Genomic DNA, 22,949 nt, shown 5'->3' with positions numbered 1-22,949 from the left:
AGCAAATTGTTTACTTGTTTGTTGTGTGACTCAAACAAATGGTATGAAACATTGAAACATGCATTTGGTAGTTCATTTAAATTCTTTCAACTTTACTTTTAAATGACAATAATTAAGTGCTATTGCTAAGTGCTAAGACAAATTCCACTAAAAAGAAAACCTTAAAAGGGAAGGAATAATTAAATAAATAAATAAATGTTTTGAAAGAAGTCTATTATGCCCTCCACATTTTCTACTTGAATTAGGGCCGTCAGTAGATTACAGTTTTTAATCGCGATTAATCACACCCTTTTGCGAGATTAATCGCATTATCGTGTAATTAAGCATACATCATTTATCTTGTTTAATGCATTTATTATGTCATCGTTTGCTATATCCAGAAAAGCAAACTATCAGATTGAAGGGTGATTCTCACAAAACTGTATTTTCTGCAAGTTTTTTTTCAAGGTAAATTTAGGTGAATTTCCAAAAAAAGGACACTTGGAGACTCCAAAAGAACACCAAATAACCAATTGATATAAGAGTCCATTTAATTAATAAATGTATGCACACCAAAGCCCCATGAATTATTTTATTTTTTTTCAGAATTCAGTGTACATGTACTGTTAACTGTTTAACGGTAAAAAAAAATTCTCTAGAGGCAAAGCATGAGAAAAAAAAAAAGTGTTTGCTTGCTAACAGTTAGCATGTGATACCAACCTCAGCCATCTGGTGCCAGATAATCATGTAAATTAGCCTAAAATGCTTACAGGGTGACAGATCTGTATTTTTACTTAATCTTAATCATTTAACAATGTTAGATATTCTTCTAATAGCCTACAGTAAATCCCTCTATTTATTTTTTTGTAGGCCTACCATGGCATTCATTGTCATGTGTGATGAGCCGTTAGTTCTGGTAGGTAGGCAATATGTTTCATGAGGTATATGTTTATTTAATAGTGAGATTTATTGTAGGTCTATTATAATGTATTAGTATGGCATTTGTCTTCATGTGTGACTGTGACAACTAGAATTATTTCTACTGGAATATTGGTGCTGTTTTTGATTGATTTGGTCTCCTGAAATACAACTTGAAATAACAACACATCGCACACATGACAACAAATGCTATTATTGTTTCTTATTGAGATGTGCAAAATCGTTGTAACATGGACAACCTTTCACATTATCGCTTATCACGATCTGATTTATCCACTGACTTTTCCACTGATAGTGGAGCATAAAGTCCAGCTCCCTCTCTCTGGACGTCCAGCTGCCCATCTCTAGATGTAATTTGGCCCTAACGGGTGGAGCTAGAAGGTCCAACCACACCCTAACCCTACCCATAACTCTGTCCCTCTCCCCATTAGATCCACAGAGGTGGAGCTGGACTAGGTCAAGCTCCACCCAAGACGTCCAGAGAGGGGGAGCTGGACATCATTTGGCTCTGCAGCGAGCACCACTTGTGTAACATTCATGTTATGCTAATGCTTACTGATATTGGCACCTGGTGGCAGAAGTTGCATGTTTAACATGATAACATCATGATTTTAGCTGCTTTGAAACAATGTGTACTGTGAAAAGCACTATACAATTTTTTTTTTTTTAAACACTGTAAGGACGTTTCATTAAAATTGTTCTCACAGTGTATTATGCAAGCATTCCAAAGACATTCAGCAAATATTAATAACATCATAACGACGTTCCAAGAATGTTGTTCTAAGAACGTTTTCTCTCAGTATTATGAGAATGTTCATCAAGTAAAAAATCCCATCAAGACAGTTTTCTCTCAGCATTATACGAAAACGTATATGTTATAAGAACGTTCCAAAAACCTTATTTTAAAGAACATTTTGTTCTAACATTTACATAACACTTTACAAAATGTTAGTGAAAGTTGTGGGATCTTCCCTGTAAGGTAACAAATAAAGGCCAATTAAATTGAAAATATACGCTATGCATTTCATGTGTTCCTTTGCTTTATGTTTTTCATTACAACAACATAATAGACACAAATTAGATAATAAATCAGTAAAGGCAAAAGTAAAAGCAAAAAAAAACATTTTCCATGATTAGCCAAACAATGCCTTTCTTCATTGGTCACTGACACTGTACAAGTCAATTTTCACAAAGGAGATGGACTCAAAATAGTCTTTCTGGCCTTTCTCAAAGATGACATATATGTATTTCTGATCCTCGGTTTCCTTGCCTTTAAGTGATGTCATACAAGAGTATCCACTTGGCCCCGCCCAGATCTTCAGAGTGTCTGTCACCCATGATTTACCGTGATTCAGAGACCAGCGAAGAGTGAGGTTCACTCCTAGAGAAAACAACAATCACAGTTACTTATAGGCATATTTACAAGCATGAATACACATATGCTTCTCTCTTATGGCACACACAAAACCACGGACATCAAAACAGAGCCAGAAGGCAAAACGATAGAGAGAAATATTATAGAATCAATGTAAGTGTAAATATGTAGTGATATATATTGAGGACAGGCAGACTAATTGGCTGATATTCAGCAATTATGAGATCATCACTATTAGCCAAAAGCTGTGCTCTTTTTGACAAATGAACAAAAAGATTATCCATTTCTGCTAATTCCAAAGTCTACCAAGTCTTGTCATGGATGGTCCAATTTAAACTTGCTATAGATGGAGAAAAATCCTAGAATGTTTTCCTCCAAAACCTTATTTTTTCCACGGCTGAGGAAAGAAAGACATACATCTTGGATTGCTCTGGAGTGGGAAAATAATCAGGGGCCTTATTCACAAAACATTTTATCTTACCACTAGGAGTACTCCTAAATCGCACTAAAAGATTTTAGCTAGGAGTTTTCTCTTAAAAGTTATTCACAACGCCTTTCAGACCTACTCTTAGTAAAGAAAAATGACAACTCCTAAACTAAGAGCGAGTCTTCGTTGCTATGGATGACGTCATTACTCATGCACGAGCTTGACTGAAGTGACCACCTTGATTGGCTGATGATTGTAACGCGGAAATTATTCCAAACACCTCCCCTACGATGATGAGTGACAGGTGACAGGTCTGAGAATGCGTGCGCTACACAAGTAGTGCGAAGGACGGAAGATGATGAATAACTGAATAAATAGCCTAAATGAACAAAGAGTAAGGCAAAACAAATAGCCTAGTAGCCTAATGAAAAATGGATTGATGCAATATCTTTGCAACATTATTGAATTAATCTGTCACTATATGCCTCTGCCTACGTTTGCAAAGAGAAGAACATTTTAATTTGATTCACAATGAAACGTTACAATTAGTTTACATGCAATGAGTAGCCTTGGTTGTTGTTGGTGGTGTTATTGCATCCCTAGTTATGCCTACAATACAAAATTGTTCCTTCGCGATTGGAAGCTCCTGTAGCCGCCGCATACGCATTTCAAAACATCGCAACGTGAAATGCCACAAAAAGCGGTTTGTGAATAGGTCTTAGTGAGATAGGAGTCCTCTCGACTTCTTTTGAGCTGTCCCAGGCTTAGGTGCTACTTTTAGGGCTAAAATGCTTCGTGAATTACTCTTAGTCAAAAAAATTAGGAGTCCTAAAGTTACGAGTGACACGCCCATTTTTTTTAGGAGTTGCTCCTAAATTCGCCAGTTAGGAGCTACTTTTAGCCTTAAAATTCTTTGTGAATACGGCCCCTGGACATTTTCATTTTTTGGATGAACTATTCCTTTAATTTCTGATATCATCATGCTCACTGCTTTTAGAGTTGGCTGGGTTGGTGAAGTAGAGCACTCCATCCTTCTCTAAAGCTCCAGCTGCAACAGCAGGATCTTCCAGTGTGTGATCAAACACCAGCTCCTCCACCGGCAGAGACTCTCCTCCATCCAGACTGCGTGCAACCATACGACAACGGCAGTGATAGTTTTTGTTGTTACGCACATTGATCACGATGCTGCCGTCATCCAGCTCCACTGGCTTTGATGAAACACAAGACAGAAGTTTGAAGCTTTTCTAAATTCTTCTGATTCACAGAAGTTTGTATGTAGCTTCTAGTACATTACAAGTTCTTCATACCTGACACTCATCTGGGTCAAAGTCAAAGTTGTTCTTGGGCTGGTTGTATGGAATACTCTTCAGTTCAGCTCCGTATCTCCATGTGTGTCCATGATCATCACTCAGGATACAAAACACTCCGTCTCCAGCGATGCTGCCGTGGCCACACACCACCAGACGCCCAGTAGCAGGTGGATGATGTTTCTGTTGGCACCATTAACAAAACATGGTAAGAGATCTTAAATAATCATTTAATGAATCTCTATGACTGGAAGAAATGTCAACTTCAGATTTGAATTAGTATTTGCCATGGTCTATTCATGCGGTATCAGTTATTTTTAATAAACTCACTCTTAAGCAGAAAGAAAAAACGAAATAAACAAAACATAAATAGGATGCTTTTTGTCATGTAGACTAGGTGTGGTTCAGTATGTGTTGATGCTAAATCGATAGTTTGATACAAACAGACCACTGATTTTGCATGATAGATTTGCCCAACATGTAATGGAGACATAGATAATAATACTACAAATTGATATTGATATATGCATGATGACATTTGTTGGCAGATGAGGGCCAGCTTTGATCAAGCAGGGATTAACAACAAACTAACAACAAACTTTTGATTATATAAATTATATATGTCAAATATATGCAACTGAGCATCTGTTCATGTAATCAGAGATGTCTTCTTTAACATATTGGACATCATTAATAATGATAATCAGCTATTGAATTATACAATCAATGCATTACATTTTAATAGTCAAATCATGCATTGATGCTTTTTTTTTTTCACTTAAATATTAACTTTCATGCATCACTGCCTCTACTGCCAGGCTACAATGAATAGCAGCACCTAAACTGAAATAAAATAATTTCCAGCTAAAAATGACAAAAAGCACATAATAAAATGATTAAAATGTAAACCAAAATTAAAATGCTATTTAAAAATAATAAATTCTATAATATTATATGAATAGTACTAAAATAACACTGACACTGTAACGGTCACCAGCTGGAGTGCCCTTGAGAGCCACCAGAGGGCACTTCACATCAGACTATTGTCATTCCCTCACAAACTACATTTCTCATAACTCACTGCCCGGACTCTTCATCCATTATCACATTCACCTGTGTCTCATTATCTTGTTTAGCTCACCCCATATAAGCCTGGTTTTCTCATTCATTATCTGTGAAGTCTTGTTTAGTGTTACGCTGCAATGCTGAGCATTCTCCCTGTTGTCACATCTATTGGATTTCTGACCTGTTCCGTGGATTACTCTTTTGCCTGTGTTCCCTGCCTTGTTGTGTGTGTTTGTATGGACTGCCTGCCTGTGTTTGACCTTGCCTGTACTTTGGATTACCCTGTTCAATAAATACTGCTTTGGGTCCTCAACCTTTGTGTCTCAGAGCAGTTTGTGACAGACACATTGTTGTAGATACCAAGACTCAAAAAAATCTTAGTCTGATTTTAAGATTTTCAAACAAGTTTCCATTCAAATTAATTGAGTATTTTTACATGGTGTACATATTATGAATTTAGAATAAATGTAAAGTATTAAATTAAAGAAATAATCATTTCAAGAAAAACGTTTAAGACATCAGTGAAATTCACGAGTTTAAAACCACACTTCTTGGTAAATGGCAAAACGGAAACGTGTTGGAATCAATTAACTAATTTTATACCTAGCAAAGTTATACATTTTTAATTATTTATATATACATTTTTGTTTAAGCTTTTTTGAGTGTGTTGGTATCATATCGCTTTATATTTTTGGTACTGTGGTACTTTTTGTACTGGTATACATCACCACCGTAGTTCAGGCAGTTGCTGGGTCTGAAATCGCATACTGTATAGTTTGAAACTTACGTCGCAACTATTAAAAAAGAATATTCTATACAGTATGAATGTGTGTTGAATGTAAGGAATTCGGACGTACTACATCCGCCCTGTTGTCACTGTCATGTGACTTAAGGGCGTCAGTTATGTACCTTCACTGCCATTCACAAATCTTCTCCCGTGGCCCGAAGTAGTTACTTTCGAAATAGTTACTTTCCGCCTACAGTTTTTTTAATTCTATGTATTCAGACAAATTACTCTTGTTGGCATACTGTATACTAGGGAAGTATTCGATTTAGGACGCAGTGAGAACTTATCTGACTAAAGGCCAATTCACATTGCACTGACAGACGCCAAACAATGGCAACAGACACTTCATCAGGTTTTGTCAGATCAGCTACTTGACGTTGGTCAAGGCTTGTTTTCAACTACTGAACATGTTCAATCAATGTTTGTTGGGTCATGGAATGTCTGAAAAGTGACATACTGTAATCTGGTGATTGTCCGCATTAGTCAGTGTCTAATGGATCATTGTCTATTGTCAATAGTGTAGAGATGCACAAAACACAGCTCACACAGAGGTGACTTTCAAACCAAGCAGATTTCTGTTGGTCAACATGATGAATTTGAATGACCATCTTAAACATGAAGCGAAATCTGCGAGGGGAATTTTTTTGCACTCACATGAAATTCCAAAGTGTGTAAATTCCTATTGAAATGACTGTTTCCTCAAACAATGATTAATGTGACCACATCTTAAAAGGCCAGCAGTCAGCCAAAATATGATGCCGGTAGTCAAAATATGGCTAAAATGTGAGACTATGGGAGGTGTAAGTGAAGAACACAGAGATGAGTGTACATCTAAGTGAACACCTGTATACCGAAGCCAGGTCCAGGAGCAAAACTCTTGAGCCCCAGTTGAGGGTTGAGGTTTCGTGGGGCGCTCCAGGTGAACCCGTCATCCAGGCTCTGCACCATCATGGTGCTGGAGGGTTTGCAATGGTGACGGTGGAAGCACAACGAGTAGATGAGTATTACAGCACCAGTTTCCTCATCCACAACTACCGAACCTAAGTTCAGCCCATCTGCTAGAGAACCATCGTCCACTATGAATGCGGTAGGAGACCAGGTGGCACCTGAGAATGTAGAAAGTGATAGTTTGAGAAGAAAAGGAGAATGAAATACAGAATCTTACATGTCTTTCGGTTCAGAATCAGATCATCAAGTGAGCTACTAAATTGGATCTCAGTGTGACACACCTCTGTCTGTGGACCGTCTTAAAGCTATGAACTTGGCTCCGATGTCTTTGTAGGACATCTTCCGGGCCTCTGCAAAAGCCAGCAGACTCCCCTGAGAAGTGAAGGTGAGCAGGGGAATCCTGTAGGTGTGAACTTCCCCAGTTTGACCACCGACCCAGAGCAGCTGCTCATCAGCGACAGCAGGATTGATCTGTTTATGTGAAAAGAAAAAACACAAAAGGAATAAGGTGAGGCTTGTGGCGCTTTTTACTCCAGTGAACATTTCTCAGTGAAGCTTAGCCTACTGTTGAAAGACAGACAGGTTCTGTGAAGGCAATGGCTTTTGACTATAAGCTATAGAACCTTTATAAAAAATTTTGCTCAGGAAAATATTCAGATCATTGAACATCAGAATTCACAAACATTTCCCTCATTCACTCTCAGAAAAAAAGGTACAAAAGCTGTCACTGGGACAGTTACCCTTCAAAAGGGTTCTAATACCATTTAGGTACTAATATGTAGCATTTAGGTAGTAATATGTACACGTTTGGTACCAATATGTACCTTTGAGGGACTTATATGCACTCTTTAAGGCGTAGCCTACCTTTTGTAAAGGTACAGCCACAGTGACAGCTTTTGTACCTTTTTTTCTGAGAGTGTTTAAGACAATTTTGAACAAAGTGGTCACTGCTATAGAGAAAACAAATATTTATGGAAGCTTGTTTCCACCAGGGATAAATAAAGAAATACATACATAGACTCCTACTTACTTTTTATCTCACAATTTTTTCTCGCAATTCTGACGTTTTCGCAACTCGGACTACGTGGACTTTTGCCACAAAGATTTAGTTTTCGATAATATAGCTCACAAAGTTCCCTTTGTTACAACACTGTCACAATTGACAAATTAATAGCTACATGTGTTGTATTTTATTGGATTGTTTGTTCGCGACGCGTGATGTTTTGTCATTAATAATCGTCACAGTTTTGAATGATAAACAAAATTGTAAACCTTACCTTTTCACTTCGCGCACATGAACACAGTAACGTTACCGTCAGAAGCAAAATCCACAAAAGAGTCCGATGCATGACGGCAACTGCTGTCAATGTGCACTATAGTAATTTTGTAATATTTTTCAGGCTATTTATAAATTAGAAGCGCGCGCGCATAGCATAGGCTACTGAGTCAGTCAGCCCGATGAATTAAAAGACATGAGAACCGGTTTAACAGACCTGTTCACTTTCCTGAGAGACATGACATTTAAAATCAACGACAGATGCAGGCCTCACTTGAATAACTTAACTTGGACACCATCATATACTTAAACAATGTAAAATATGTAAAATATTGGCAAATTTAACAATATATATCCTTACTTTTCAGATGTAGGCCTACACAAGTAAACATTGGACCTTTTCTTTTTCTGCTGTTAGCTACAATATGACCCGCTTAAAATTAGGGAAATTATTATTATTTATCAATGACATCATGGCTGTGACAGAAAATACGAGCACATGTTTTATACTGCTAGTCAAAATAAATGTTACTGTAGGCTATTTTTAATAATTGTGGCGTTGGTGAGCATAAGAGAAATCTACAGATTTGAAACTTTTGAATGGTAATTAAATACCTGTGTTCTTTTTTCTTGTGTAACACACACACACACACACACACACACACACACACACACACACACACACACACACACACACACACACACAATGTTGCTATCTTAAAACATAATGGCAGGCAAAGCTGTATTCTTATGTATTTATGTTGAGAATTAAAATTAAACAATGAGTTGCTGTATCAAAATAGAAAAATTTATTGAACAATGAAAGATGTCCCTGTGCAATTCAGCAAATCAAGTGAAAAGTCAAAGTTTTAATATCAAATGTAAAACAGCAAAAGCCTTTTGGGTGACTTTCAACATGTAATATTTCACTTACATTAGGATGTTACCAAAATAAATGGCTGTCATTTAAAAATACAACTGGAGAAACATCTAAAGGTAATTAAAATCAAATCACATTTCTGTATTAAAAGGTACACTAAGTAACTTTTGGCGCTTTAGCAGATTAATAAACAAAACTGCATGTATCTTGTTGAACAACATTGTAGCCGGAGCTACTTCTCTCTTTTTATGTATATAATGAGTCACGCTGGTACTGGGCTACTTGTCGGTTGTCGTGTCGCCTGGTCAAAAAAGCTCAGAATTTAAACCCTTATTGTAGGAGTACTGCAGGGATTCAGAATAAGACAAAAACACAGTTTGGAATTTGGATTCACGATATACTTACTAATTATATGAATTTTGAACAAAAAGTTACACAGTGTACCTTTAAAACATTATTTCAAGACTTGCAAATCAATCAGTGTTGAATCACAGTTACAGTAGAAAACAACCATTTTAAGATTGTTGTAGCTTCATGAAGATTCACTCCAGTCACATTATTGTAAACCCCATTTAAAACAAATCTTTAAAAGGAGAAATAAAAGGATTGGCACGATAAACATCACCTGAGTGGTTTAAAAACCTTCAAATAGTCTCAATAAACGTGCAACCCATGTGCAGCTCACCAACTGCACAAAGAAATGAAGAAAATGTTCATCAAGACGCTTATATTATAGAAAGATTTGTGCATGGGAGTGAGACTAAGTAAGTACTGGAGTAAAATTACCAGTAGGTAATAGTATTTTTTATACTATTACATTACTGTTGGCTATATATAAATCTTACAATGAAACAGGATGTCTTGATTCTTTCTGGAGTGGAATTCATATCAAAGCAGTGAATAGTACAGACCAGCCGTAATCCCAAATGTGATGTAGAGAAATGTAAAAATTATTTAGCATCAGGCTGATATCTTGATTTTCTCAAAAAAGTCATTTTCATTTTAAAAGTCCTAAATATCCCTTTTCTTTCTTCACCTGTATATTATTTTCCTCCATATAGATGAATTTTGGCAAAAGAGATGGTCTCCCAGTAATCTTTATGGCCCTTTTCATAAACGACGAAGATGTATTTGTTGTCCTCTGGAGAATCACCCTTGAATGACGTCATAGTCGAATAACCGCTTGGCCCCGCCCAGATCTGGACTGCCTCCTTTGCCCATGACTTCCCATCAGTGAAAGACCAGCGAAGAGTTAGATTGACCCCTGTGCAAAAAAACCCACAGAAATTACGGTTCCGTAAAGATTTAACTTTGATATTTCTAAGTAAGACTTTGTGAACTGCTCTTCCTCACTGTGCTGAGAGTTGGAAGGGTTGGTGAAGAACATCACTCCTTGTTTCTGCAGGGCACCGGCTGCAACGACGGGGTCAATCAGCGTTTTGTCAAATACCAGCTCCTCCACAGGCAGAGACTCGCCTCCGTCCAAACTCCGCACTATTATTCGACAGCGGCAGTGGTAGTTGTTCTGGTTGCGTACATTGATGACTATGCTTCCGTCCTCTAGTTCCACTGGCTGTTAAGGCAGACGTAAGGGAGGGGAATGTGTCAAGTCACACGAAAAGTCAAGTAGTGCAGCTGTTTAATATCAAGCCTACACTGTAAAAAATGTGTTTAAGTTTTACAGAAAAAAGAATAGAGTACAGTACAGTAAAAACCTGTTAATTGGTTAACTGGAAAAACTGTAAATGGTTTAACATTGCATTATATCGTCGCTGTCTGGCAGTAACCTTGTACGTCCAAATCCACTACTTTTCAGGAAATGGAAGAAAAACCTGTATTTTTTTAAAACACGGACAACACGGTGTTGTCAAGGTTGATATTGTGGCTTTATATATGGTCCGACACTTGCACGTGTAATTACATTATTAACATTTGACCAAAATCAAGCTCAAGTGGAGTTCCGAGGTTTTTTGACCAGCGAATGTTGGATATATGCATTCTGTTCCTCATTATAACCTCTCATCTAAAACAATGAGTGCATCGCATTACGTTTTCATCACCTTACAGGTTATATAGTTTATTGTAGCTATGTGGATGCTTTTTTGGTGAAAAACATGACACTCCTCGAAGCCTGATGGTGTTTTGTCTTTGTGTGTGACACTGTAAACCATACATGAATATTGGCCATGTTTTATGGTCAGGCCACATATGATGAACTCTGATTCATGATGTGGCTTTTTTATAATACCACCTATATTATTATGGTGTTTACCAGTACATTTTAAGTTAAAAAGCAGATTTTGGTCCTTCCATATTGGTATATTAACATTATATCATTTGCATATGAAATATTTTAAATATATATATATATATATACCATCTCCTAATACAGAAAATTTTTTATTGTATATTTTATTTTACAATGAATTACTGGCAACCACAGTTTCTGTTCTTTTTTTTTACTCTGAATTTAACTGGATATTAATCTCATTATTTAACCAGTAGCTTCATTGCTACATGACTCATGACTTGAGCATTTAACTGATTAAATGAAGCATGAGGACATTGTTTATTTACAATGAAATACTCACAGCGAAAGACAAACCACATGACAACTAGCAATGAAAGTACCACTGGTGAATCTTTGTATAGTCTTATGACTGCATTTTCTAGATAAACAAAATGTGTCCACACTGCAACAACGCAAACATTCATATGTGACCAATGTCACAAAACACCTAGAGTAGACAGCAGAGGGGTGTCTTACAGAAAGTGAACAATGTTCCTGTCCAAATTCTCACTTGCGGTCTTTGCACTTGACTACTTGTCTACTTTTATGACGTATTTTCTGTATTTGGCTCAAGCGTTCAACTGGGTGTGAAGACCACAAGTTTGTGTAGAGCTTTTTATTAACCGATGGGACACACTTATACAGTAGTTGTAAAAATGCAAGTGTTTCCAGAGCTTTATTATGATTTTCAATACTTTGCATTTTAAAATGAACTTCTAGATGAAGTGTAGTCTAATGTAGTTTCTAAATGTTCAGTAGTTCCTATGTAACAGATGACACAATGTAGACAATAGGCTGATAGTGGTGCTAATTAAGTGATAAAAAGCAGTTGCAAATGCTGTAAAAAAAAAAAAAAAAAAAAAAAAAAAAAAACATTAATCAATTTAACTACCCAATTATATGTAATATCTAATTATTTTAACTTACAGTGGAATGTTTTCCTCGTCATCTCGCGATTTCGGGGCACGTGAGTTCCTGAACATGATGCACGATGGGATACACTTAGCGTCAAATACTGGTCCGAAGCGATATTCAAGAGAGTGTGGGTTTAGTGTGCGTTAAGGGCACTGAGCTTTGGCATTTTAAGGCCTGAGACAGTCTTGGGCACTTACTTCCTGTTTCGTGCATGTGCTCTTAAGTGGCCAAGACCGCAAGTGTAGGTATATTAGTAGTCAGCCTCACTTTTTATAGCAGCGGTTCTGAACTAGGGGGCTTTAGGAAACTTCCAAGGGGCCTTAAGATGACTTAAAAATATTTAAAATAAGACAAACTGAGCATTATAATAGGCTAAATCAACTAAAAATCAAGATATTTCTTTCATTTACCTCCCTCAACAACCGTCTTAAAAAACCTGGAATAAAATGATAAAAATCCATGGGCATAATGAATATACATTTTTCTAGTTGTGCCAAGCTCTAAATATTTAATGGGGTAGAAATTATAAGTACAGCATTTTTTTTTTAAAATCCTTCTGCTTAAATCCTTATCCAGTAAATCACAAACAACTAGAAAAGTTTTGTTGAAAAAATATTTTTGTGGACAATGGGCTTAACATGCTAGCGAAGAAATGACTCAACAACATGCAAATGGGCAGATTCAATTAAATACTCTAATTATCATATAGTAACACCTCAGTCATATATATTTAGGCCTATACAATGTATTGAGATAAAGTGATAAAGTAGTGTAATATTACCTGACACTCATCTGGGTTGAAGTCCAGTTCTTGTTTAGGCTGATTGTAAGGGATGCTCTTCAGAGCAGCTCCATTTTTCCAGGATTTACCATGATCATCACTCAGGATACAGAAGACCCCATCACCAGCAATGGAACCGTGGCCACACACCACCAAACGGCCCACATTGGGTGGATAACGTTTCTGTGAACACAGGCATGTGATGAACTAAAAGCATATAAACTGCTCTTGGGCAGAAAAAACATCGAAAAAGGTCACGTGAGCTTATTCGTTCTCCTTTACAAACCAATGCTTAACTACATATACAATAAAATGTAGTTTTATATAACCCGAGAATCCATAACAGCATAATAAACAACAGGAAGTTTTAAAGTGATGTTTTCGTTTGAAGGTGGAACAGAAAGCAGACAGCGCTAACCACACCTGTATTCCAAAGCCAGGCCCTGCAGCAAAGCTCTTCACCCCCAGCTCAATGGACAGGTTCCGTGGGGTGCTCCAGGTGAACCCGTCATCCAGGCTCTGCACCATCATGGTGCTGGAGGGCTTGCAATAGTAAAGGTGAAAACACAGAGAATAGATGAGTATCACAGCACCAGTCTCCTCATCCACAACCACAGAACCAAGACTCAGCCCATCTGCTAGAGAACCATCGTCCACAATGAATGAGGTGGGAGACCAGGTGGCACCTGAGAAAGTCAAGAAAGAGATTGTTCAATTCCATCTAAAGCAATAGCCATTTATGACTCAATTTATGAAGCATTTCAGGAGTGAGCCAGTGAAAGTGGATGATCCACCTCTGTCTGTGGAACGTCTCATTGCGATGAACTTCGCCCCGATGTCACTGGAAGACATTTTCCTGGCCTCAGTGAACGCCAGCAGACTACCATGTACTGTGAAGGTTAGCAGAGGGATCCTGTATGTGTTGACCTGACCGGCTCCACCGCCGACCCATAGCAACTGCTCCTCGTATATCAGTGGGTTTATCTGTGGGAAACATGTAGAATTACAAAAATAAAACAAAGGGATGAAGAAATCAGTTAAAAACTGATCTTTAAACTTTGTCACATGACAATCAATAGCCTACATTTGGTGCCAACATGTTTTTTTTTTTCAGTAACTATTATTTCTATAAGATTAGCAAATAAAACAAAGAAATAGAAAATAAATAAAGCCCATAAAAATGAACTACTTTACTAGTTCGTTCACAGTATCTCTGTAAAGATGTGTATGCAACAAATAAACTTGGTTAATTTGGTAAAATGAGATGTATCTATGAATATATGTGGCTGACTGTTTTAGGATGTAAAATAATTTTTACATAGATTTTGAATGGGATTAAGATACAAAAATAAAGGAAAGATTTACTAGATATGTATGAAAAATGTAAATATAATTATGTTTCATGAGTTCTCTTAACTAGCACGACAGGACAGTGCAAAACTGAAAACTTAGTGGCATTCACAGTGCTTACAATCATGCACCACTGCAACATAAATAATACTTCAGTCTGCATATTAATGTTATAGTCGAACAACAGCCTGTACAGAACAGGACACTATCATGTGACAGTCATGGACTGTATTTACCTGAGTCTCGTCCGCAAGCGCACAGGAAAGCACTGCTATCCCAAGTACAATCCCAAATTGTCGAATAAAATCCATTGAAACGATTAAGGCAACGACAAGTGCAGATAGCACATGAAGAGAAGAGACAATTTCTTGATTAAGGTATTTCTTTATTGTGAATCCTGAAGTATCGACACATGACAACAACCGACCACTCCAGTACTCACATCCTCAACCATACAGTCATGTGACTGAAACTCAGGGTTGCCAGGTCTGCATAACAAAACCAGCTCAATTGCTAATCAAAATCGCTTCAACCCGCGGCAACAGTGTAAATGTAGCCGAATTCGACGTGAAAACCGCGGACTTGGCAACACTCCTTCTACTGCGAGACGTCAGAATCACATGCCAGACCTATTTAGATAAGGGAAAATATGATCGTGAGTATATTTTATTAAATTTAATCATTCAGTGCTACAAGGGCGAAATTGTCAATCACACATTGGGGGGGACAGCTGTGGGACTTTTTGTGTTGGCGCATGCACACATTTTTTTAATCAAAATAAAATAAAAGTCAGAGTCCGAATGTTTGTAATTGTATAACACAACAAGGAATTGTATTATCTGATCGTCCCATTCATACACGCTGTATAGTATTACAGTCGAAATTCACAAATTCTACAATTCGAAATTCTAGTGAAATTCACCTGGTCGTTATCTAAGGGATTATGTCAGCCAAATACAGGATATTTACCATTCATAGATATGTGCCAAATGTCTGTCAGATTTCGCGCTCCTAGCGCTTCTTCTGTTTGGGTTCCCTTTCAAGGCGGTCACTTCGACATTACGTCACTGACGTATATGGGAACTCCTTCCTTCTCCATTTTCACTGAAATCTTATAGGCTAACGCCAGCTGGAGACAGCTGGCCAATTGACGCGAACATGCAAATGCTGACCGGTCCGCGGGCAGTATAAATAGCATGGGCGCGACAATACGTCAGAATCTCTTTCTTCACGCTAGAAGTCTTATCTGAAGTCATCGTGGAAGTTGCAATAGAGGTTACTCACCATGTTTCCTCCCCGCATCCGATGGCTGCTAACCTATATGCCAGATATGTGCGGGTCCTATTGACTCGCTCTACCCTAACAAGGATCAACCGAGGCCGCACTCACGGACGACAAAGGCTGTGCCGGACAGTGTGCGTCCTCAGAGGAATAAACTCGGGCATCAGCGGGGATGAGGCCCACTGCCGCCAGCAGGCCGCTGGTGGGCCCTCTCCCGCCCTAGTTGACGCTGCCCGTCGCCACTCCGGTCCTCTTCGCGGGCTCGCTAGAAGGACTCGACGCGATAGGCTCTGTTGATAATACTTCAAGAAAGACTCCGTCTTCCACGACGTCCTTGGTAAACTCAGTCGTGCGCAAGACGCGCGTCTAGATAGACGAGGCAAAGGCCATGGCTCCGTGTCTAAAAGAGAAAGTGCGGATGCTATGAGTCTCTAGACGCCCCGCTCTGACAATGGAAAGTGCACAGCCGCAATCCGGTGAGTGTTTACCCCCCCTTCTAGTCAGTTTTGACTACGGGGTTGCGCAGTCGTTACCGCTTATGCTGTTGACGCTGGGCCTACATAACATTACATATTGATGTGCTTACAGCTTATGTTGTCAGGCTGCCCTGTATCCTTCAGTGCAACTGGCCATGCTGATTTAACTAACGTTACGTATTCACAGTTGTTGTCGCTACGCCACTGACGCTGTGTTTATGTACACACTGCACACTATTATGTGCTATGATTTGTGCCGTTATATATTGCCCTGTATCCTTCAGTGCAACTGGCCATTCTGATTAACTTCGTATTCACAGTTGTTGTCGCTACGCCACTGACGCTGTGTTTATGTACACACTGCACACTATTATGTGCTATGATTTGTGCCGTTATATATTGCCCTGTATCCTTCAGTGCAACTGGCCATTCTGATTAACTTCGTATTCACAGTTGTTGTCGCTACGCCACTGACGCTGTGTTTATGTACACACTGCACACTAATATGTGCTATGATTTGTGCCGTTATATATTGCCCTGTATCCTTCAGTGCAACTGGCCATTCAACTACGTATTCACAGTTGTTGTCGCTACGCCACTGACGCTGTGTTTATGTACACACTGAACACTGTGCTATGATTTGTGCCGTTATATATTGCCCTGTATCCTTCAGTGCAACCGGCCATTCTGATTTAACCACAGTTGTTGTGCAGCGCAAATGACGCTGTGTTTACGTACACACTGCACTCTGTTATGTGTTCGTGATTTATGCCGCTATAAATTGCCCTGTATCCTTCAGTGCAACTGGCTATTCTGATTCAACTATGTATTTACAGTTGCTGTGCGATGCCACTGACGCTGTGTTTATGTACACTGATATGTGTGTGTTATGCTTATGCCACGATATTGCCCTGTATCCTTCAGTGCGACTGGCTATTCTGATTACTACGTAGTCACAGTTGTTGTGTGATGCAACTATGCTGTGTTACGTACACACTACACACTTATGTGTTAGGATTTATGCCACTATATATTGCCCTGTATTTTTCAGTGCAAATGGCTATTCTGATTACTACGCAGTACGTATTCACAGTTGTTGCGAACTGACACTGTGTTACGTACACAATACACACTGATGTGTTATGAATTTTGCCATTGCCCTGTATCCTTCAGTGCAAATGGCTATTCTGACTACTACGTATTCACAGTTGTTGCGCGATGCAAGTGATGCTGTTACGTACACAATACACACTGATATGTGTTATGAATTTTGCCGTTGTATATTGCCCTGTATCCTTCAGTGCAAATGGCTATTCTGACTACTACGTATTCACAGTTGTTGCGCGATGCAACTGACGCTGTTACGTACACAATACACACTGATATGTGTTATGAATTTTGCCGTTGTATATTGCCCTGTATCCTTCAGTGCAATGGCTATTCTGATTACTACGCAGTGCGTATTCACAGTTGTTACGTGGTGCAACTGACGCTTTGTTTACGTACACACTGCACACTGATATGTGTTATGAATTTTGCCGTTGTATATTGCCCTGTATCCTTCAGTGCAAATGGCTATTCTGACTACTACGTATTCTACGCAGTGCGTATTCACAGTTGTCGTGCGATGCAACTGACGCTGTGTTTATGTACACACTACACACTGATATGTGTTATGATTTTTGCCGTTATATATTGCCCTGTATCCTTCAGTGCAAATGGCTATTCTGGATTACTATGTATTCACAGTTGTTGTGCGATGCAACTGACGCTGTGTACACACTACGCACTGATATGTGTTACGATTACGCCGCTATATATTGCCCTGTTTCCTCAGTGCAACTGGCTACTCTGATTACTGTGTATTCACAGTTGTTGTGCGATGCCACTGACGCTGTGTTATGTACATTGATATGTGTCTATGATTTATGCCGTTATATATTGCCCTGTATCCTCAGTGCAACCGGCTATTCTGATTAACTACGTATTCACAGTCGATGTCACTATGCCTCTGACGCTGTGTTTTGTACACATTAATGTAACTATGCTATCACATTGCCCTGTTTCCTCAGTGCAACTAGCTATCCTATCTAACTGTGCATAGTCACAGTTGTCGCTATGGCGACTTGCGCTGCATCTGTGTACACACTAAAGCGTTATGCTGTTATGTTGCCCTTCAACAACTGACTATTATGTTTGAACTGCGCATATTCATGCAGTTTCGGTCGCTTCGACAACTTGCGCTGCATTATACACACATGTTTTAAATGTGCGCACTGATGTGTTATGCTGTTATGTTGCCCTCTATCCTTCAGTGCAACAACCAGCTGTCCTATCTAACTGTGCATATTCACAGTTCTGTCGCTACGGCGACTACACTGCACTTATGTACGTACAAGGACGTGTTTTTGCTATTTTGTTGCCCTGTTTCCTTCAGTGCAAAACTAGCTATCCTAATCTAACCGTGCATATTCACAGTTTCTGGATGTATGTACGTACACGGATGTGTTATGCTGTAATGCTGCCCCGTTTCCTTCAGTGCAGCTAGCCATCCTGATCTAACTGTGCATCTCAGTTTCTGTCTCTACACAGTTTCTGTCGCTATGGCGACTTACGCTGCATTTTATGTACATACATGGATGCGCTATTCTTACGCACTTGTGTTATGCTGTCATGTTGCCCTGTATATTAGTGCAACTAGCTATCCCAGTCGAACTGTGCATATTCACAGTGTCCGTCGATACGGCAACCTGCGCTGCTTTTATTTGCACATGGATGTGTTCATGCTGCGGTGTTGCCCCGTATCCTTCAGTGCCTATACTGAGCTACTGCGTATATTAAGTTGGCGCTACAGCGACCGATGCTGTTACGTACATGTGCTACGCTGTTATGTTGCCCCGTTTCCTTCAGTGCAACTGGCTATTCTGTACTAACTCGTATACTCATAGTTCTAGCTACGGCTACGACTGTGTTTGTGTACTTACTGAGGTGCTATGCTGTTATGGGGCTATTATCTAACTGCGTATATTCACAGTTGTTGTCGCTACGGCCACTAGCACTGTGTTTATGTACATTCAGTTATGTGTTAATTTGCACTTCTGTACGTCGGCTACAGAACATCGGCTATGTTCTACAAGGGAGTGTCAGTTTCCTCGTGACCCCCTTACTGGCCTATCATCCCCGGTTCATGGACCTGAGAGAGTTATGGGGCCCCCCATGACAATCCCCCTCAGGAAGGTCCTGCTTCTACAGGCGATCGGCACGATTGGCACCCCAGCCCCAAGCTGTGGAACCTTCTTGTGTGTCCGCTGCTGGGTCCATAGTTGAGCAAGACACTTCACACTAATAAGTGCTGAGAGCTCTCCTTGAGATGGCCTTTCCACCTGCTCTCGCCCCAGCGAAGCACTTTGGAGACCTACGCTCATTCTAAGTGAAAGATTTTGCATTGTCTCGGACCTGGTGACTGCAGTGTCACTCTCAGTCCGATACCAAGCTGCGTTCCGAAGTCGCTTACACCGTTCAGAGCACAGATTGATCCCTGCCCGCCTTCTGCTGAGCCGTCAGCCTCACGTGATGCTGATGCTCAGAGTGCTGTTGGCCCTGTAAGGGCTTTGCAGATGTGCGTGGATCACAAGGCAGCAGTCTGACTAGCTGTTTGTGTGCTTGGTGGATGGTACTAGGGACGTGCTGTTTTATACTGAGACTTTCTCACTGAATTCGACGCTTGCAATGCTGGCTTAATGCCTACGGGATTTAGGTATGCTGGCTGTCTTCTCAGAACACGTTCGCCAGGGTTTCAAGTTTGATGCACTGCCTATAGCGTCGTGGGTTCGGTGAGTTTTATTCATGTACTCATGAACTGTTAACCACCAGCTGTGCAGTAGTCTGCATTATGCAGAGTTACCATTACTGCTAACTCTGTGTTATGACTGTTACATAGCTGTTCCGCATTACGCAGTAGTTTTCAATGTCTGTTAACTCTGTGTATGGCTATAAGGTTATGCAGCTGTCACCGCTATTGCCGTCGACACTGTGTTAACTCGTGCTTGAGTGCTTATGGTATTGTGCTGCCCTGTCCAGTGCAGCCTTCGCTTCATTGCATTGGATATGCAACTTGGTAAGGTCGGAACAGACGTTTCTTGGTCTAGTTTTGCCTATCAGTTCGAGTGCTCCTAGCGGCGCTGCTGGCTTAGAACTGTTGTCTCGTGGGAGTGTAGCTTGACCCCGTTCAGGGCTTATCTTCACTGCGCTCACGGCGGGATTCTATACAGTTCCCATATACGTCAGTGACGTAATGTCGAAGTGACCGCCTTGAAAGGGAACGTCTCCGGTTACTATCGTAACCTCGGTTCCCTGAGAGGCGGGAACGAGACATTACGTCAGCCGCCGTGCTCGCCGTTTGATCAGCTGTGCTAGCGTTCAGTCTTGATTCTGACGTATTGTCGCGCCCATGCTATTTATACTGCCCGCGGACCGGTCAGCATTTGCATGTTCGCGTCAATTGGCCAGCTGTCTCCAGCTGGCGTTAGCCTATAAGATTTCAGTGAAAATGGAGAAGGAAGGAGTTCCCATATACGTCAGTGACGTAATGTCTCGTTCCCGCCTCTCAGGGAACCGAGGTTACGATAGTAACCGGAGACGTTTTCCTAACTCACTGACGGTGCACGAGCTACTAAAGGTATAGGGAAAACATGACATGGATTTCAGGAGAAATAGGTTTTGTTAATGTATAGTGTAAGGCCAGTCGAATGGATTTGGGAAATGGACCGGTGTAGCAGTCGATTCTGTTCCCTACCGGAATTCCTGTTCCCCCTGAACGAGCCGTGTCTGCTGACAGCGCATGCATCAAAGCCTTAATAAACCTTAATAAATCAAAGCCTTAATAAACATTACATTGAAATCTGTAATAACGTTTGAAAGAAATAATCTGGATTGAATTGACAGATGGGGAAAAACTCGCTTCTAATAAAAAAAAAAAAAAAAAAAAAAAAAAAAAGCTTAAATTTCGGGAAAAAACACGATCCTTTTTTAACCATTTGGCTTCCCGTACATCCAGTTGCGCTTCTTGCTTGTATTCAGTTCTGATGGTACGCATGGTAACTCGGCAATTACGCATGATTTGTAGTATGATTGCGTGAAGGGAACAGGAATTCCGATAGGGAACAGAATCGACTGCTTCACCGGCCGGGATTTTATATTTTCGGAGCTGGAAAGAAAGACGTACAGTGAGGAAAATAAGTATTTGAACACCCTGCTATTTTGCAAGTTCTCCCACTTAGAAATCATGGAGGGGTCTGAAATTGTCATCGTAGGTGCATGTCCACTGTGAGAGACATAATCTAAAAAAAAAATCCAGAAATCACAATGTATGATTTTTTAACTATTTATTTGTATGATACAGCTGCAAATAAGTATTTGAACACCTGAGAAAATCAATGTTAATATTTGGTACAGTAGCCTTTGTTTGCAATTACAGAGGTCAAACGTTTCCTGTAGTTTTTCACCAGGTTTGCACACACTGCAGGAGGGATTTTGGCCCACTCCTCCACACAGATCTTCTCTAGATCAGTCAGGTTTCTGGGCTGTCGCTGAGAAACACAGAGTTTGAGCTCCCTCCAAAGATTCTCTATTGGGTTTAGGTCTGGAGACTGGCTAGGCCACGCCAGAACCTTGATATGCTTCTAACAGAGCCACTCCTTGGTTATCCTGGCTGTGTGCTTCGGGTCATTGTCATGTTGGAAGACCCAGCCTCGACCCATCTTCAATGCTCTAACTGAGGGAAGGAGGTTGTTCCCCAAAATCTCACAATACATGGCCCCGGTCATCCTCTCCTTAATACAGTGCAGTCGCCCTGTCCCATGTGCAGAAAAACACCCCCAAAGCATGATGCTACCATCCCCATGCTTCACAGTAGGGATGGTGTTCTTGGGATGGTACTCATCATTCTTCTTCCTCCAAACACGTTTAGTGGAATTATGACCAAAAAGTTCTATTTTGGTCTCATCTGACCACATGACTTTCTCCCATGACTCCTCTGGATCATCCAAATGGTCATTGGCAAACTTAAGACGGGCCTTGACATGTGCTGGTTTAAGCAGGGGAACCTTCCGTGCCATGCATGATTTCAAACCATGACGTCTTAGTGTATTACCAACAGAAACCTTGGAAACGGTGGTCCCAGCTCTTTTCAGGTCATTGACCAGCTCCTCCCGTGTAGTTCTGGGCTGATTTCTCACCTTTCTTAGGATCATTGAGACCCCACGAGGTGAGATCTTGCATGGAGCCCCAGTCCGAGGGAGATTGACAGTCATGTTTAGCTTCTTCCATTTTCTAATGATTGCTCCAACAGTGGACCTTTTTTCACCAAGCTGCTTGGCAATTTCCCCGTAGCCCTTTCCAGCCTTGTGGAGGTGTACAATTTTGTCTCTAGTGTCTTTGGACAGCTCTTTGGTCTTGGCCATGTTAGTAGTTGGATTCTTACTGATTGTATGGGGTGGACAGGTGTCTTTATGCAGCTAACGACCTCAAACAGGTGCATCTAATTTAGGATAATAAATGGAGTGGAGGTGGACATTTTAAAGGCAGACTAACAGGTCTTTGAGGGTCAAAATTCTAGCTGATAGACAGGTGTTCAAATACTTATTTGCAGTTGTATCATACAAATAAATAGTTAAAAAATCATATATTGTGATTTCTGGATTTTGGTTTTTAGATTATGTCTCTCACAGTGGACATGCACCTACGATGACAATTTCAGACCCCTCCATGATTTCCAAGTGGGAGAACTTGCAAAATAGCAGGGTGTTCAAATACTTATTTTCCTCACTGTATTTGCAATCACATCGATATTGCCCGCATAATCATACAGTATGA

The 22,949-nt window shown here is 40.1% G+C and overlaps 2 protein-coding genes across 2 annotated transcripts; both read right to left on the bottom strand.

Annotated features, from left to right (window-relative positions):
• Positions 1-1,609: 1,609 nt before the first annotated feature.
• Positions 1,610-8,308, bottom strand: LOC311300189 (sialidase-1-like). The gene is made up of 6 exons (XM_084424322.1): positions 8,105-8,308; positions 7,109-7,298; positions 6,723-6,985; positions 4,028-4,210; positions 3,709-3,928; positions 1,610-2,299 (listed from the first exon to the last, which is right to left on the bottom strand). Exons 1-6 carry the CDS (start codon positions 8,174-8,176, stop codon positions 2,073-2,075), a joined length of 1,155 nt encoding a protein of 384 aa, XP_084280448.1. The 5' UTR covers positions 8,177-8,308; the 3' UTR covers positions 1,610-2,072.
• Positions 8,309-8,893: 585 nt separating this feature from the next.
• LOC311299112 (sialidase-1-like) lies at positions 8,894-14,787 on the bottom strand. The gene is made up of 6 exons (XM_084422498.1): positions 14,556-14,787; positions 13,764-13,953; positions 13,393-13,655; positions 12,970-13,152; positions 10,337-10,556; positions 8,894-10,247 (listed from the first exon to the last, which is right to left on the bottom strand). The coding sequence occupies exons 1-6, from the start codon at positions 14,628-14,630 to the stop codon at positions 10,027-10,029; spliced, it is 1,152 nt and encodes a 383-aa protein (XP_084278624.1). The 5' UTR covers positions 14,631-14,787; the 3' UTR covers positions 8,894-10,026.
• Positions 14,788-22,949: the final 8,162 nt, after the last annotated feature.

This window comes from Rutilus rutilus (assembly GCF_951802725.1).
Source record: "Rutilus rutilus genome assembly, chromosome: 11".
Classification (NCBI taxonomy): Eukaryota; Metazoa; Chordata; class Actinopteri; order Cypriniformes; family Leuciscidae; genus Rutilus; species Rutilus rutilus.
Note: the sequence above shows the minus strand (reverse complement) of the source record. Positions and strands in the feature narration are given on the sequence as shown.

Bases quoted from the DNA above. Each gene is read 5' to 3' on its own strand.
- LOC311300189 (XM_084424322.1), bottom strand. From the start codon at position 8,176: ATGCATCGGACTCTTTTGTGGATTTTGCTTCTGACGGTAACGTTACTG. The intron at 6,986-7,108 runs GTGTGTCACACT...CTACATTCTCAG, and splicing joins AAGACGGTCCACAGACAGAG to GTGCCACCTGGTCTCCTACC. The intron at 3,929-4,027 runs GTATGAAGAACT...GTTTCATCAAAG, and splicing joins TTGACCCAGATGAGTGTCAG to CCAGTGGAGCTGGATGACGG.
- LOC311299112 (XM_084422498.1), bottom strand. From the start codon at position 14,630: ATGGATTTTATTCGACAATTTGGGATTGTACTTGGGATAGCAGTGCTT. The intron at 13,954-14,555 runs GTAAATACAGTC...TGTTTCCCACAG, and splicing joins CGCTTGCGGACGAGACTCAG to ATAAACCCACTGATATACGA. The intron at 10,557-12,969 runs GTAATATTACAC...CTGCCTTAACAG, and splicing joins TCAACCCAGATGAGTGTCAG to CCAGTGGAACTAGAGGACGG.